General features: G+C 45.0%; 1 protein-coding gene across 1 annotated transcript in view; it reads left to right on the top strand.

Annotated features, from left to right (window-relative positions):
• The window catches only part of MCU (mitochondrial calcium uniporter), a 298,312-nt gene extending 280,927 nt beyond the window's left edge, over positions 1–17,385 (top strand). The window contains exons 5-7 of the mRNA XM_037413340.2: positions 13,699–13,803; positions 16,541–16,905; positions 17,019–17,385. Of these exons, the coding sequence (XP_037269237.1) occupies positions 13,699–13,803; positions 16,541–16,905; positions 17,019–17,240 (692 nt within the window). The 3' untranslated portion in view covers positions 17,241–17,385. The remainder of the gene's footprint in view (positions 1–13,698; positions 13,804–16,540; positions 16,906–17,018) is intronic.
• Positions 17,386–18,485: the final 1,100 nt, after the last annotated feature.

Raw genomic sequence — 18,485 nt, 5'->3', positions numbered from 1 at the left:
GCACACTTTACACACTCAAACAACATGTTGTAGTGTGCTGGGTGCCAGGGCACCGTGAGATTCAAGGCAACGTGAGGGCGGATCAGCTCGCTGCATTCGTGCACAAAAGCACTGCCCCTACACCAATATCAATCCCGGCCCTCGATCTTAAACCATCCCTCAAACGAAACCTCAGAGTATACTGGCAGAGCAAGTGGGATACACACACACAAAACAAACTACACGTTATTAAGCCACACCTTGGTCATTGGCCGCCCGTATCGAAATCGCGTTATACAGAGGTGATACTAACGAGACTCAGGATAGGACACACATACACGACACACACACACCTTTTGTCCGGTGGCGATCCACCATTGTGTGACAGATGTGGTGAAGCATTGACAGTCCTTCACATTTTAATTGAGTGCAAACAATTGGACACTGTAAGAAAACAACACTTTCCATTACCCTACCGACAACATATACCTTTACACCCTGCAATGTTTGCCGGTAGGGAACCGCTTTTTAGTTATAAATCATTGCTAGCGTTTTTAAAAGAAATTCATAGCTTTCATGTCATATACCCGGGCATACCGTAGCATGACCTCTCCAGAGAGGTTTTTGCTGCGGTGGCTACACAAGAAAGCACATGCCTCACGGCCCTTGGACGCAAGGGTGTGAACGAGTGAGGCACTTGTGCTAATGCCATACATATGCACCATCGTCTTTTATTATCACCAACTTTTGTCATCTATTCACATCACACACACCTTTCACCGCATGGTCATGATTTTATTACTTGTATCTTTTTACCCGCCTTACTGCGAGGAATTTTATGGCCCTTATACAGCCGCTTATCACAATCATTGTCCATAATTTTAGTAAGATGAACTGGCGCTCTTTGGCCGTGAAATGGCCCTTGCGCCATAAAACATCAAACATCATCATCCTCGTAATTGCGAAAGGATAGAAGGGTTGAAGCTTGGGCTAACTGGGTTTAGCTTTTAATCGACTCTTGAAACATAGAGGGAAGTTTAAACGAGGAAGTTTTTCCTTCTCAGCAACTTGCAAAATTCTGTGAGGACTTGTTCTGGGGTCACTTGATGTGCTCGATGGATGCTGAGCAGTGCTAGTTCGGTCAATCTGTCATTGTTCATATGATTTCGAAGGTAGCTCTTCAGCCTTCTCAGTGTGGAAAAAGTCCATTCCGGGGTCGACGTCGACACGAGTAAAGTCGCCAGGATAGAAATTAGGCTGTAGATGTTCGGAAAAAAGTCGCGGTTGCACATCTCTAAGGCCTGTAAAGCACAAGCTGGGCGATTCTTTTCTTCGATCTGGCAGCATTTGTTCACCCACAGTGTGAACTCTGCTTCGATGACATTAGCCGAAGGAATGTCGCCAAGGTAAAACTGCACTGCATCATCAATATCACAAAGGCTAGCCGATGCGCAGAATTTTGGCAGCAGCATGTTAAGGCCAACCACAACCTTCTTATGGGCATCGAACTGGTCTCCTAATTGATTTTCGAAGTCAGCCAGCAAAGGCAAATACACATTCCTCCGGTAGTACTCTTCGGGAGTAGCAGAAGGTATGTTGCTTCTTTGCATCTGCCTTCCAGTGATGCGTGGTAGGGCCATCTCAACATTTGTGATCTTCAGCAAAGAGAGCAACTTCAGAAAAATCTTATTAAATTCCGTTTCCGCACTAGCCCTTTTTGTGGAAAGAACGTCTATAACATTCTTTACGTGATCGCACGCTTGAGCCAAGTCACAGTCAATTTTTTGAAGAAACTTGCAAAGTGGCAGTGTCAAAGAGAAGAGGTCGCTACAGATCTGAAGCGAAACGACAAACTCGGGCTTTGTATTGGCATTGAGCAGTTGAGAAGCTTTTGATGAAGTATCAGATGGCGCGGCCTCTTCTTCCAAATATTCGAGGAATTGTACAATAGGCACGTACAGTTCAAGGAAATGCTGAAGTGCATCGTGACTCTCTACCCACCTTGTTTGGCAAAAGGAGAGAACTGATTTTCTTTTTTCTTAATTTAAATCTTCTACTTTGTCTCGCAGTTGGTTCGTCCTCTGTGGCGAAGCTCTCACAAACGTACAGGTTGAGGATACAGTTCCCAAACAGTTGCGGATGCTGGGGAGTTTGCATGCGTGAAGCAGAGCAAGGTTCAACGAGTGGGTGCTACAATGCATGTACAAGGCTATGGGCGCTGTTTGACGAATGAAGGCTTGAACACCGTTAAGGTGGCCGCTCATTGATTCCACTCCGTCGTATCCTTGCCCGCAAAGTAGGTTCCGGTCAAAGCCATGACCTCTAAGGCTGTTCAGGATTGTGCTTGCCAGTGCCTTGCCAGTGAGATCGTACGCGGGAACGAAATCTACAAAATCTTCTTTAAGAATGGGCACTCCCGACGTGTCGTGTCTAACGTACCTTACACATAGGGAAATGTGGGCGGTGCGAGATATATCAGTGGCCTCGTCAGCTAGAACTGAAAAACACGAACCTGAGTTGACGTTTTCCACTATCTTTCTTTGTATGATTTTACCACAAAGGGTGATCAACTCATTTTGAATTTTTGGGCTCGTGTACAGCGCATTCGCCGGAGATGTTTCCATGTGAGCTCTCGAGGCGGCATCTCCACATTTTGCTCTCATCCTAAGCAGTGCGCGGAAATTTCCATCATTTTTGAATGGCAGCACTTCAGACATATTTATCGGACCAGAGTCGTCTGTGCCACGAAGCGGTACTTCTTGCCTGCCACAGAAAAGGATTGTTTCTATTATTGGCAGCAAGTTCTTGCGGTTTTCTTCCGCCTGCTTTTTAAGGCCGTGGTCAAGTTGTGTTAAGATGTCATGCTGTGAGCGGGACCGGACTGCTAAAAAGTTCTCTGATAGCGTTGTTGACATGGCGTGATAACTGCTGGATGCGTGGCTCTTAAAGGCATCCATGGCTTTCTTGTAATTGGTGAACTCCTTAGTTACAAAACAGCCCAAGCGCTGGTGCTCCCCTTTTCCTGCACACTCGCTTGCGAAGACTACGCAATGTTTGCATAATGCTCCTTGAAGCTTCTCTGAATAAACAAGCCATGGGTAACGATATACCCAGTGAGGTTGGAACTTCAGATTCCTTTTCCCTGTGGCTGGATAATCATAGTTGGCCAGAGGGGTCCACGGATTGAGCAGCAGCTTCTCCATCGTCTCTGGATCATTTACATTATTGCTTTTCGAGACAAACAGTCCCAAGTCGAAAATATTCGCACTCATCGCACAGAGGGGAGGCGAACCAGAATGTGTAGGTGCCATGCCACTCACCTTCCTTGGGCATTGCCCAGTGGTAAAGACGTCGCTTTGCCCAGCATTGACTGTAGAACAAAGATCACTTGGAGTTGCACTGCGGCCACCATCATTTCCCGGCGGCGCATGGGTGTCCTGCTTGTGTTCGTTCTCAGGTGATTCATATAAACCGATGCATTCTCCTGAGTCGCTACAGAAGTTCGGACGCGCTTGGCTTTCCACCAGTGCGGAGGAGGGCGAAGTTTTATCCTTCGAAGGAGGCGGTTCTTCTCCGTCCGCTTCATCGGTTCGAACTTTCTTGAAGACGCAAGACTCCTTTGCTTCGTTGTTGCAGAGTGTCTTTTCATCTTGCTGCCACAATCCTGTGCACGCACACAGGAGTGGCCAGTGGCTCCAAAAAGATGTTTAAGACTGCTTCGACTGCCTGGCGTGAACGGCGGGCGATGTTTTTTTCCTCTCTTATCCACTTTACAGTGGCTAGAATGTAGAAGTGTGATGAACGCGCCGGCTCCCGCGTGGCGCATGTGTTTTCTGAACGCCACTACAGCTGGTGTGCATGCAGGCCCATTATTGTACTCCAGCTGCAGTAAACTGGATTAACACTACTTAAAGACTTTTTCACAGAAGACTCCATGGGCACTGCATACTCCCCTTAATATACGTGAACCCCCAAGAATGCACTGCCGAGACATTTGCACTCCCGTGGTACAGTCCAGAAAGGAGGTGTTGCTCCGTTCCTGTGAAAAAGTCACCTTTTCACAGACGGCTCTCTGGGCGCCTGCATAATTCTCTCTGGGCTGCGCTAATTAAATAGCCGTGACCCCCCGAAAATGCACTTTGTAGGCTGTGACGTCAGCCTCTGTACTCTTGCGCGCAGCCCAGCTTGGCGGCGTTTTTTTTCTCCTGTGAAAGTTGACCGCTGGTGCCGGATTGTGTGCCAGCTGTATCCTCGCTTTGTACGCTTTGTAGTGAGGCGCATATAGCTTCTGTGTACAGAAGAGGTAGATTTCCTTGCGTGTGGTTAAGGTTGTTCGAAGTTGCTCGGATATGCCAGTCTTTCAGTAGATCTCATCTTCGATGATTCGTTTCGGTGGCGAGGACTACAGTTTGAGAAAAGTTTGCCCTGCAGCCTGTGTCCTCGGAATGCGCCGCTGAGTTTTTCCGCTTAGGGGTTTCGTTCCCTGGCAAATTTGCGCACATCGTGTTGGTGTTGCTGTTGCTGTCGAACTGTTTACCTTCACAGAAGTAGACGCGCTTTTCGTAGGAATCCAAAGCCGACACGTGCGGTTCGCACAGACGGATAACTTCTCCAGCGGCAATGCACAAAGAAAGCATCTGGAATCAATAAAGTAGCTGCTGCGGTGTGAAAGACGAAAAAAAAAAAGACTCGAAGGAACGCGAAGGCGAAGTGCAAAGCTGTACAAATAGGGCAGGTGCGCGTGCGGGGGAGGGAGCGCTGAGGTGTTCTGGTAAAAGGGTAGGTTTGAAGAAAGGAAGAAGAGGGAAGCAATGCCAGGAAAGTTGCAGTGTAACTTTGGGAGCTGGTGGTCGCTGTGAAGGCGTGTAAATATTTTAGTATCACCCGAAAAGTTAAAGCATCAAAAAAATTTCGAGGGGGGGGGAGTCAGAAACCCCTCCCCCCCCCCTAGTTACGGGCCTGCATTAAACTGGTCTATTACGCATGCTCGAATTCTCTGTTGATGGTTGTCTTCCGTTTGTATATACTGCAAATGGGGATACATGCGTGTCCCCTTTCTCAGTCAACAAGGGAAGGCCAAATCGATGCCTCCAAGATAGATCCAGTAATCCCAGAGACCAACGGCGAAAAAAAAAAACTGTTTGTGGTCGCGTTCGTTTTGCCATTTACGTACCTGTATCACGCACATATTTGCATTCCTAGCTAAAGCCTGCACTTAATGCCTTCAAAGCCCTAGTGTGCATAATGCTATGTGCTGGCCATAACTTCAGATTATTGGTGGTCTCAGCGTGCACGTGCGATATTTATCGGCCGGGTGTCAACTGTCTACTGTTGCACTTCGTGCACCGTGGTCAGAGGGTCTGTTAAACTTCATAATGAAAGTTAACACGGTTCTCTGTCAAGGCTACTCAAAACAACAGGGGATCTACATAATCACGCTTACTCAAGCGAACGGGTGTGGTGAACGCGAGTATTCGCTTACCCAACACGTTCACAATGGCCTGTATTTAGCGCTATCGCCATTTTGCTTTGCAAAAGCTGCGGAAATCAGTAAAAGTGAAGGCATCTACGTCCATGGAAATTCCCAACGCAACAGTAGCACAAACTGGGGTCTTTTTTTTTGTAGAACTTGGAGCTGTTTCGTCTGCTTTTGTTTTTGCCGTCGTTTAGGCGAGTGAATCAGCAAGCACTTCACAGTGGTTTGGTAATGCGTTCAAATAGGGAAGAGAAATTTGTAGCTCTTTTTTTGAGTGTTCAATGCGCAAATACATTTATTATTTAGCTCAGTCGTTGTTTTGTACACTGTAGTTGCACCTGATTGTGCAGCAAACTGTGCAAAAGAGTCGGGCTTTGCACTACTCAAAACTGGGTCAACAGGTGGCGCTGCGTATCCGCAAAACTCCAGAGTCTGACGTCTCATCAGAGCAAACTCTCGTCTCTTCTCCGTACTGGTCGAGGTCTTTCTGGTACAGCGTTGCGGTGTAGTCTTCCAGTGAGGCTGACATCGTGCACGGCACTTCTTGTAGTTAAACTTGCGTCGAGCTCGCACTCGATCGCGCCTGCGAGCTACGCAACGCTCGCAAACTCGACGGCGCTCCTGCACTCTCTGACCACCTCTGACAAAAAAAATGGCTGCTTATCCAGAGTGAATGACGTCGCCGCCGTTCAAGCAAGCTCCCTATAGTGCGGAGTCTTATACATTCCCAACAGCGTGCGCAACAGCAATTGCACAAGCCCCACTACGGAGTACAGCAGGTGCGAGCTAAACGAAATCTCTTCGAAAACTTTCGATGGAGGTGAAGATTCTCAAGACCCCTGTGCTTAGATTAAGTTGCACATGAAAAAAACCTGGCCACGTGGTCAAAGTTTCCAGAGTCCTTCACTGCGGCGTCTTTCGTAATATTATCGTGCTTTACGGACGTTAAACGTAAACTATTATTATTATGAAAACTCTGTTCAGTGAAATTGAGCACTTGAAACTCATGAGAGAAAGAAAGAAATTGGGGAAAAAAGAGAAAGGAAATTGAAAAAAATACAGTGACTCCGCGAAAAGAAACTTACAGAAAGAAAGAGAAAAGCAGGGAGAAATAAAGGGAATGAAGAAGTAAGAACAGTCACATTTTCACCGCAAGGGCAAAGCAATTAAACCACCTTCTCCATGACATTATTGCCATCAATCATAACAAGCTTTTTCGTGAGGCTGGCATTTTATAAGAAAAAAAATATTAACGTGTTATAATTATTTTGCTTTCAAGTTTATCACTACAAGTGAGCTAATGTAGCATGTAGAGGAACTAATATAGTGTTACCTTGTTTGTTCATATTTGCACTCAGTCCTTTGCGCAATTCATCAACTAACTTCATTATATATCTGATGAGTTGTTCCACTGCGGTCTTTTATTACTTTCTTACTGTATATAGCACTACTACCTAATTGTTACTCATAATTTCCCGTTTACTATTCCCCACTGTGGTGTCCACGGGCCTTGAAGGTAGACATGTGCGCGGGTACCAAAATTGCCCGCGGCGGCGCGCCGGTGTTTCCACTTTCGGCGGCGGCACGTCAACGGAGCGGGGTCCATCGGATTGGCGGTGGCGTGGCGTGGAGGGGGGCGGGGTAGGATGAAGATTGAAGAGTTGGTGGAGATAGAAACTTGCCCCTTGATATTTGAAAAAAAAAATCTGTTTCCCCGAAAAGGTGAAACAGTTAACGAGATGGCAGCATGTGTAGTGTTGTTTATTTACAAATACTGCTGTCTTAGTTTTCAAAACATAGTAAGTGTAAATACAAATTTTTATCCCCTTTAAAAAATACAATTTACAAAAATACATGTTATGCAATTCTTTCTTCTAATTTCCCAGCATCGAGTCCACGCAGATACCAATCAAGTTCATTCCGTAAATGGACCATCTGCAGAAAAACAAAAAAACAAAACAATCCTCGGTTGATATAACAGACACAATATTTAGAGGATCAAATCAGGTGGGCTGAAGATGCAACAAAGGATACGGGTGCTAGAACGCTAGAACCAGTGTCAACTATCCTATTCATGCAGGAGAATGGCACGATTGCAAGTGCACCGATGTTCGAGAGCGGCTGCAGCGATTAAACATGCGCATGCGAAAAAGGCGAGGAACGCTGGTTATAGCAATGAAACGTAAGCAGTATTGCTCTTTTTTAATAAACGACGACCATCAAATGAAACGGTGGAGGCCAAGCTCGTCCTCGAGGATCTGAAAGACCAGCGAAATTGTCGCCAGGACCAAGAGGGCAGTCGAAGCCAGAGGGTTCCTGGACTAGGGAACCTTCCCACTTTAGGGTGATAACGGGCTTCCCTCGGAACTGTTTCTAAATAAACCTTTATCTCTCTCTCTATCATAGTTATGTCATGTTTGTGGTGAGGTGACCTAACAACTAGCGAGCCTGAACAAAGGCTTATGCGCTCTCAGTCAGCATTCTTTTGTCGAGTTGCTTAATGTGCGTCGGAAACACTACAGTTTTCTAAGAGCATGTTGCAGATTGTTTCGATGTGCATATGCCATTTTAAATTTGCTGTGAAAGTTACATCAATGTATTTAAACTATACATACCACCTACTACACTTACATTGTCATTAGTATATGTAAAATGAAGAGGCTGTTTCTTATTTGAAAAGGTTGTGTTTGCAGTCTTTATCAAGTTTACCATGTTGAATGACGTAAAAAAAACCAAATGACGAAAAAAAACACCATTCATGGTATCTTTATCTTGAGTATTGAAATGGTTTTACAAATAACGCAATCGTCTGCATACATTATAAGTTCAATTTGAGCATCACCAATAATGTCTTCTCCGTCACTAATATAGATAATGACCAAAAGCGGTCCACGGTCCAAGCCTTGAGGCCCGGACCTTTCCGACGTGATCTGTACGTCAGATGACTTGGCGGGGTTAAACGTCACAAATTTTGAGCAAGACAGCAAGTAATCTGCTATCTAAATAACCAGCGTGTTGACGACAAAAAAAATTGTAAAAAAGCAAGAAGTTTGACTTGGCAAACTATGTCAAAAATCTTTGAATAGTTCATAAATATGAAATCAACCTTTTTTCGGTCGTTAGGGGAAGAAGAAATGTCGTGCGTGAATTGGAACAACTGTATAACAGTAAAATAGCCAGTACAGAAGCCGTGCTGTATCGTGAAAGTATATTGTGTGGATTTAGGTATTCTACAATGTACTTGTTAATGATATGCTCCAAAAGTCTAAAGCTGGCAGAATGCAAATATATTGACCTACAATTCGGAATAATTTGCTTGTTTCTGGACTTAAATACAGGCAAGACGAAGTACTTCAGAGATTATTGAGTTTTTGAATATTACAGTAAGATAGCACGCCATTCTAAATACCACTTTAGAAACATACTTGGAACACTTTCTTTGCCAGATCGTTTTGAAACCTCAAGGTTTATTATAACGTCATGTACTCGAGAGAAGCTTCATTCAAGATTACAAAGAGCAGGTGGTTCACTGCACGTGGGGAACGAAGTAGTGATGCCGTTATTGGTAGAAAAAAATAGATTTGAATTATTAAAGGCATTTGCTATAGCTTCAGGATTTGAGGAGAATTGGCCATCAAAAATAAATGGTGATGGATTAGACGATGGAGGACTAATCTACCTTTAGAACCTGGATGGATTTTTTTCAGAAGTGTAGCGAAGGCACTGCTGAAGTAGTAGTTCTTAGATTTTTTATTTAGCTTCAAAATTATTTTCAAGTCATTAAATGACGAAGCACTACAATTAATGTTGAAATGCCGATTCTTACGTGTTTTTATTCGACGAGTGAGATGAACTACATCTTTATGACACCATGGGTATTTGGGGTTCCATTTATTATATTTTTGAGGCCCATACTTTAATAGGCATTCACGCACAATGTCACTAAACTTAAGAATGAGCGCATCTACATTGCGAAATTTGCCACAACATCCAAATTTCTCAAAAGATGAGACTAAAGTGTCCAGTACGGAAGTGTTATTAACTTTAACAGAGTTCAACAGTTACAATCTCGGGTATTTGAGAAGAAAACGCCAAGTTTTAGGTGACTTCAACAGTTTTTTGGCCAGAAAACCCTTTTGTTGAAAATATACTAATGGGGAGTAGTCTTGGGGGTAGAGACTAGGATGTAGGGAAAGAGAAGAACGAAATATGAATGCGGATCTAGCCCCGATGGAGTAAACATTATTGTTCAGAGCCACTACCATGCGCCCTTGTTCTTAACGCCTTCAACGACTTCACATTTTGCAACATGCAATAGGAGCATGCAGCCCTATAACAAACTCAGGCTGCAGCTAACTTCTTTTCATCTGATCTCGCGAGACTGCAAAGTGTTTGTGTATGGGAATATGGCCGCAACCAGGAGAAGATCTGTGTTTGTGCAGTGATAATATAATGCGTAGAAGAGTACACGACCCGTTCGCTGATGCCTGCTGAAATAGCATGGGCTGGCACTCGCAAACGCTCCCTTATATTCGAAGTTCATAGTTGTAGATCAAGTCACGCAGCCTGCTACCTGAGCACCTCTTCATACTTTTTCGTCAAGCGAAAGACAGACAGGGCTTCCTTTTCAGTTGAGTATCAATTGACGACAGGCATCGCACGCAGAGTGATATTGTTACTTGCGCCCTCCGTGCGGTGGAGAGGGAGAGCTTGTTTCATTTATGCTTCAGCAGTGTTCCTCGATAGCACTCGTAAGGCTTCATGCGTGGGTTTAACATACAGTGTACGGACAAAAGCTATTAATTTGGACTTTATACGGAACATGACAGGGACGACGAAATCTATTCAAGCAGAACTTTTTATTGCGCTCGTTGGTGCATGTTTCACGGAAGGAATAAGGCAGAGTGACTTGTTGGGCGAGTTGGTTCATTCTTAACGAGTTTATGGTGCGAAAAAAAAACAGGAGAGAAGGACAAGTGCAAAGCTCTTCATGAATCCTCATACAAGCATTTGCAATTTCTGTCTCGCGCTCGCAATGACCCCTGCCACTCAGCAATGCAACGAGCCTTCTCCGCTTTCGGTAACCGATCCGCTTGCATTCTTTCCATCTCCAAGGCCTCAGCTGCTTTCAGGCGGGGCCCGAAACAAAACTTCTGCCCGAGTTCTAGTGTCCTTTGAACTCTCTCATCATCCACAACGGCGTCTTCCAACACGACTACTTTTTGCAAGCTAGCCACCTCCTTCTTCCTCCGTGTCCTTCTCTCGTGTTTTTTTCGTGCCATAAGCTCGTTAGGAATACAGGGCAAACGACACAAACACAATAAAATACATAAACGAATGCCTACTAACAAGTGAAAGGGCAATACATATAGGCTCTCATTTTGACAGTGCTAATCATATGGTGTTCATAAAAGCGTAAAAGGATGAAAGCCTGTAGAGAGTGTCCATATAAATATTCTCGTAATTAAAAAAAATCTGCTAAAACCGTCGAAGGGGCTGGCCTTTTTGATAGAGGGCTGCGTCGACTTTGCTGTGAAGAATTCGTCCGTTATAAAAATGAAATTATTCCGAGCCTCTTCCTTTTAATTTTGTTCTCCATTACACTGCACTACTCCCTTCACTACAATTGTTACACGCTATATCTCTTCGACAATTATGTCTTCATAAAGCACGTTCACAATATCAGGTAGTGGAGGGCCCTGGAAATTTCGACCATCTGGGGTTCTTTAAGGTGCACCTCAAATCTGAGCACACGGGTCTACAGCGTTTTCGCCTCCATCGAAAATCCAGTCACCGCAGCCAGGACTCAATCCCACGACCTGCAAGTCTGCAGCCCAGTACCTTAGCCACTAGACCACCGTGGCGAGGCCACACTTACCTTCATTAGAACCTAAATGAGGTGGACTTCAAAGGCGAGTTAACTTTACAATTGGGGCCTCATCAAAACTGATTAAGAAAATGACTTTTTGCTCAGAATAATTCGGAGTAATCAAGCTTGGTTTTGTCAGAATGAAAGTATTAATCTTCACAACGCCCATTATTGGGCACAAGAAGACCCACTCTAGCGAACTTGATGCTTGCTTTTGCTGCCTCTGCCAGAATATAAATGTGTGGGGCAGCATAACCAGCGACAAGATCATCGGACCTCACTTTTTTGAAGACAACTTGACTGGAAAGATGTACACAGAAAAAATAGTAGGTGTTGTCATTGCTGACCTTGTCTGCAGTCTTTCCCTGAATGATTAGAACAAAATATGGTTTCAGCACGATAGAGCACCACCACGTATTATTTCTACCAGGACGAAGAACTGGTTGGACAGACGTTTTCCACAACAGTGAATCGGGTGCGCATGAGCGATGTTTTGGCCACCAAGATCTCCTGACCTTTCTCAGCTCGACTTTTTCTTTTGGGGCTACGTTAAATATCACAGCGATTTTAATGGCATGAAAGACAGGATAAGATTTGCCTGTGCGAGTATTTCTGCAGAAGTAGTGCGCCGAGTCATCGAGTCGATGCGAGAGTGGTTCACGTTTTGCGTTGCTACTGAAGGCAGGTACTTTAAACACTTTTTGGGGCATTGACGTTTTGAGAGGTGAGTTTTGATGAGATTTGTGCATGACCGAAATAAGCAACAGGAAATATGCGCTAGCAAGGATAAAGCTGTTTCAGTTATTATTGGTAAAGTTGTTGCTCTTGATTTTAATAAACGTTACAGTATTCGGACATCAGCAGTCACGCTATTCGCGTAGCCCAGGGAATGACCACCCATACTTCTTGAGTCATAATTATGCATGCCTACTGGTATCCAGATTATCCGCTCGCCCCATTATCTTGGCATGGAATCTGCCACTATTGTTAGAGGCTCTGCAGTTGCGTGTTACAATACTGGTTGCAAGTGTTCTTCGATTTTTTATTTCGACGGCTGAGAGGGCAAGGCTAACTATATCACCTATGCCTACGCTTCCACCCTCTTCACACACTAAACAGCACATGCAACACATGCGTCACTTTAGGGAGGAGCTTTGCGCGGACCTTCATCCTCTTGTATGCGTAATCCCACCAAAGACAAACCTTGGAGCCGGATATCTCGGAGCAAAGGCATGCTAGAAAAAGAAAATCTTCCAACTGAAACTGTGTACAAGAACCACTGCCTACATTTTTTTCAATGTGAACATGCCAACTTACTGCAGCCAGTAAAAAAGTTAATAATTACATTTTAGTTAATTGGGCCGCTGACAGCAATAATTATCATCTAACTTTTCTGTCTTCCTGGCTGCTTAATTTACTTGCACAAGTGCTTCTCACGTGCCATCGAAAGCCTAATTTTTTAAAATTATAAAGCTTAACATTGAACACCCGGTATAGGATACATAATGTGTAGCATTGATTTATGAACAGATCAAAACATTATGCACTGCTAAATACAGTGTGCCGTAAAAAAAAACAACCTGTCACGCGTGCGACGCTTTTTTCGCACAAGCAAGTCTCGAACCGTATTAAGATGATGCAAGCACAGGTCGGCAAAATTTGTAGAGCTCACTCAGACTCGCTCATGAAATACATTTCAAGCTCTGCAGGGACTCACTCGGACTCAGACTCATGAAAAGTATTACTCACCCGGACTCGCTCAAGCTCAGGCTCGCGACTCGATCTGAGTATAAGTCAGTGAGTGAGTAACTCATGAGTGACCTACCTATGGATGCAAGTGCCCAGTTCTCCAAGTTGAACGTCGAACGTGCGCCAAAAATATCCTTTCACTGAAAAATCTAAACTTAAGTGTTACCGCTGTAATGGTACCGACTTCTTTTTTTTTTTTCATGTGGTCAAGCTTTGTGGTAGTGAGGTCCTCTAAATATGGCAAAGTTAACGCTGTCAAGCTTCAAGTTGCGATCATAAAAAGAATTTGTGTTGATGAGCTTCAATCATGGGTGGCATCCTTCTCTCGGCACGAGGAGAGGCGAAAAGAAACTTAAGTTTTTTGCCATCATTCGTATTTTTTGCTAATTTTTCTTATAAAATTTACAATTTAGCCACTGATACAATACATACGCTGGTTCGGAATGGAGCGAGTTTTCTTGGCTATCTTTAAATCGTCGTATAGAGTAGCAACTGTATACATATGTGTAAAGAAATTCATTCTAATAGGCAACAAGAAATATTGATCTCAGATGATAAGTTTTACAATTTGTGGCCGAGAAAAAAGAAAAAGACAAGCATTTTCTTTTATTCGGTTCTTTTGCAGATGGCGTGCGCATAGCATCGACGTCCTCCATCGAGTCTCTCCTGCGAGAAAACTTCATTCTAACACTAAACAACCAGATCTACCTCGTTGAACCACCATCTATAGGTGAGCACTTGAATGAATGGCAGCATTTTTAGTTGATTTTGATTTATTTTATTGATTCATCACAATACAAGCGATCCGAGGTGAAAGGCACCACTATTTGAATGGCTTGAGGTAGTCCTTCACCCCCGGGCATACAAAGACAGCAGCTCACGTACAATCAACTCATGACTGTTAGCATAAATGTTGTTATAAATCATCTAAGCAAAACATAAATTTGAATGAACCACCAAAATATGCATTCATTGTTTTGTTACTCGATACAGAACGTCCTGCATTTGTATACATCCTGTTCACATCAGTAGATGTGATGCACTAAAACAATGCATCGTTCACGCTATAACACTGAACGCGCTCTGTTTTTTTAAGTAGATTCATTGTTCTCAAGTGGCGCATGGCCTGCCAGCTTTTGTTATGACAACCGCTGTCAACTGCTGTACCTGAGAACCGCTGAACTGTGCTGTCTGTATTTTTCTCGTACACGGGTGCTGCCTAAGCGCAAAGGCACACACGTGTCGGACTCAAGATCCCCCCACGTGCGGTACGAAATTGTCATAGATTTTTTGTAACAATTCTCCTGCTTTTACTGATGTATTCAACTGATATTCGTCGTTGTTTTCCATCTCCACAGCGTGTAAACACTATAAGCTTTGCAAATCTGGCACTACCGATGTGCTCTTTAAACGTACGCACCGTCATCTGTTGTGATATATTTGCTCTAGAAGACTATTTATCGTGACTCCTTACTGCACGCACTGCGAAGATCATTACTCTGCACGCTGATTGATCAAACAACAGCTGAGGATACATGGTGAGCCACGAATAAAAAAAGTACAAAGCAATCGCGCAGACGCGTCACAAACTCTGGATACCGTGGCTAGAAGTCTCTGCTCTTTTCTGTATTTATTCACGCAACCACTTAATTCTTTTCTATATATACCAGCCGGTAAGGTGTACACGTTTGTCGAGTCAGGTTACTCTCAAATTTAAGGTTAAGCTCCGTGGTACCAACCACCTGACTGGGGTGTCCTGAAGCTCAACAGCGCTTATATCCCTGTCACACGTGGCAACTTAAGTGCACTTCGAGCGAGTACACTTAGCCGTGAGTGTCATTTGCGCGCTGTCACGCGAGCAAGTTTAGTGTCACTCGCTGTAAAGTACACTTGCCGGGAAGTGCCTTTCCCAACCTCACTTCGCTGTGACCAAGTGTGTATGTAGCCTGGGTATCAGTAGCTTGCGCAAAAATACGCTGCTGCCTAAAGCAGCGCTCATACTATTTTTAAACTATTGTTTTCATTATAAGGGAGTTTGCTATGTATTAAAACAAGCCATAAATCAACAAACATTCTCGCTACTCTCACTCTCGGGCAGTTTGCAGCCACGTCCGCTACGTGGATTCGGCGCACATGCTGTGCAATGGCAGCATCCGTCGTGTCGTTTATTTTGCACATGTGTAGGCGAGTCGTTCTTTTGTCGTTTACAATAGCGTGTGCTTCTGGTGCTACTTCCGCGAAGACAATGTGGTCCGACGATGAGACATGGGCGCAAAACTAACAAATATATATTGCACTACAAACCCAACAATTACTACTGTCATCGCTCTCAAAGTACACTTCGCTTTCTCGTGTAGCAGCGAACCGCCAAAATGACACTTAGTGAACATAAGTACACTCGCTCAAAGTGCACTCATGTTGCCACATGTGTCAGGAGTATTAGTGTTACCATGAGTGTGAGTTAGGCTATTGTATGTAATTTACCAACTGGAGACTTTGCAGATCAAGTTGTTTTCATTGCCTCTATAGTGCATGTGACTTTCTTGCTGGCTATCTGGTTGATTCAGTGAGCGCACACCGTCGTGATCATTCGAAAACCGCGCCTTTTGTTATGTTTTATCGAACTGTTCTCATCATTCGAGCCTGTATCGTCCACGAAGATCGGACTACCTTTACCAGACTTGATGCTGGTGAGCCAAGCTGCTAACTATATACACAGCTGCAGAAATATCGCGTTTTCCAGTATTTGATGTCCCCTTTTCCTACCTGACGTACAATCGCGGGATAAATTCTCTTGCGGTAAGGTGTTCCCAATGTTTATCGCTCCGATGAAACTCTAAAAAGTTTTTTTTTGTTATGTGTCATCATACACAAACCATTACTTAAAAGATTGCGTGCCATCTCGCCTTACTAAGTTGCACGTTACGATTATTACCCAAGACAAGGGAACTATATAGCTGCCTTCCTGCCGCCACTAAAAGTAAGTTTTGAAGCTATCTACTTTTCAGTGCGTATCTTGTCATTCTCGCATGTTTTGTTTTTCTTTTGTGCAATAATTTTTATTTCCCACTCCTGTTTCTAATGCCTTTAGAACATCGGGATAATGCCAGCCAGAACAAATGATCACAGCGGTATGGGAAAAAAAGCTCGCGCCATTCAAATACTATTGAACCATGCGGACATAAACCCGGGAAACCCGGGGCATAAACCCCCAGCATATAATCTGAAAAGGGGGGAGAGAGCTAAACTCGCTCAGAGAACTACAAGTGCGCCGTACTTTGTCGCCACAAAAGTGGGACCCGTTGAATTAGTACACTTATTGCCCTACATACGATCCAAGTTCTTGTAAGTCGCTTTATATGTTTGCGGTGTCGTACCTAACAATAGTCAACTGAAAACAAATAATAAGATTGAAGAAAAGTTCTGGGTTTTACGAGACATATATAGATACCTGATGTGTGTCGCAGACCGCCTGACGAGTGAGGAGACGCAGACGCTGTCCGACCTAAAGATGCTGGTGGCCCGGCTGTACGAGAGCCTGACAGTGAACGAGCACCAGCTGGAGCAGGAGCGGAAGCTGCTGGACCGGCTGCACAGCGTCAAGGAGCAGCTGGGCCCACTAGAGCGCAAGAAGAGCGAGCTCATGTCGCTCTCCCAGCGGCGGACCACGCTGCTGTCGTGGCTCGGGCTGGGCCTGATGGGCGTCCAGTTCGGCATATTGGCTAGGCTCACTTGGTGGGAGTACTCGTGGGACATCATGGAGCCCGTCACCTACTTCATCACCTACGGCACCACCATGGCCATGTACGCCTACTTCGTCGTCACCCGCCAGGTGCGTACGCTCCGATGCCGCCAAACTGGTGCCGATAATTACGTGCAGCATCAGGTTTCTGTGAACCGTCTCTGTATACCCACAGCTTAGTGCTGTCGCTCTGCTGTGCGCAGGACTACGTGCTTCCAGAAGTGCGGGACCGCCAGTTCCTGATATCCTTCTACAAGTTCGCTCGCCGCCAGGGCATGGATGTGTCCCGCTACAATGCCCTTCGCGAAGAGCTCTACGAGATCGAGGAAGAGCTGCGCCGCCTCAGGGACCCCCTGCAGAAGCACCTTCCCGTGCGCGAACTCGGCCAGCTTTGCAAAGAGGACGAGAAGGAACAGGCCAGCTAGCTCTTCCTTGCCGCCCCATGAACTGTTGCTTCGGCGCCTGCCTCTCCCTAGAGGCATCGCCACCCGTTTCTGCTCCCTTGTGTTGTCACTCCAACCCCATTGGTACTCAGCCCAAGCCAAAAAAAAAATTTTTCCCCTTTTAGCGAATCAGAAGAAGGACAGTTAGCTACTACTTGCGTTGCCCCGTTTTTTTTTAATGCTACGTATGACGAAATCGCTTAATTTCTTGGATACTCCCGTGGTATACTTGCGTTGTAACACCCGTGTGAGCGAAACATTTGTCTGGCATTGGTGTGCCGGCATGTGCCCACCAAAGTGTGGGTCCGGTCGTGACGTCAAAAGGTTCGACAATAATTTTTGGGCACCGTGGGCGTGGCATCGTCCACTGCTTCTGACACTGTCGGGGACTGACACGGGTGCAACTTTGCTTTTCGTAAGCTTGAAATAACCTCGTCTCGGTATCCTATGAGTGACAAAAGCGTCATTGTGAATGAAACTTACTGATGCACGGCTGCAACGCTGTGAAGTCATCACACACATTCGCATGTGAAACCGCGTCACGTGAAATGGTCGTGTGAAGTTGGAGAAAAAAGAAGGTTGTGATGGCGTCATGTATAGCTTGTATAGCACACATATGTGCACCGAGAAGTAGACGACGCTTTGCGTTCATAAATTTTAAATTTTAGGTGCCACTTGTAATGGGAACAGATTGTTCGGCTCCTTATGAACTCATTCGCGCATCAGTGCCTAATACAACAGTCGCGCAAGCGTGCACGTGTAGACAGCAAGTCCCGGACTCTTGTGCATAGGACTTTAAGCTAAGCCATGGGCAGATCCAGCCAATCAATTTAGGGGGGGGTCACCTAAAGTAACACCGGAGAATGGGGTGTGCATGGTCATGACCTTTTGTTTTAACTAGCAGAAAAACCCCTTCGTAGCATGAGTACTCTTAATGTGTGCTCACAGTGGTTTCACTCATTTGTCCCAATGAGTGATAGGAGGTGGACTACAAACACTGAATAGAAGGGGAGAGTGCTTACAGATAGTTTGGGGGGCGAGCGCCCCTATCACCCCCTCCTCTGGATCCGCCACTGAGCGAAGCAGCATTGAAAGCTCCACTTCAGTGGTCGTTCTCAAATGTTTTTTTGTGCGTGAAGCTGTAGACTAACGGTACGCTGTTGATTTGCAGGGTAACAGTACGCGAAGAGGCTCGTGTGTAATACAAGCGATAACTAGGCGCTGTTC

Source organism: Rhipicephalus microplus, chromosome X, assembly GCF_043290135.1.
Source record: "Rhipicephalus microplus isolate Deutch F79 chromosome X, USDA_Rmic, whole genome shotgun sequence".
Classification (NCBI taxonomy): Eukaryota; Metazoa; Arthropoda; class Arachnida; order Ixodida; family Ixodidae; genus Rhipicephalus; species Rhipicephalus microplus.
This window is presented reverse-complemented; position numbering and strand designations above follow the sequence as displayed.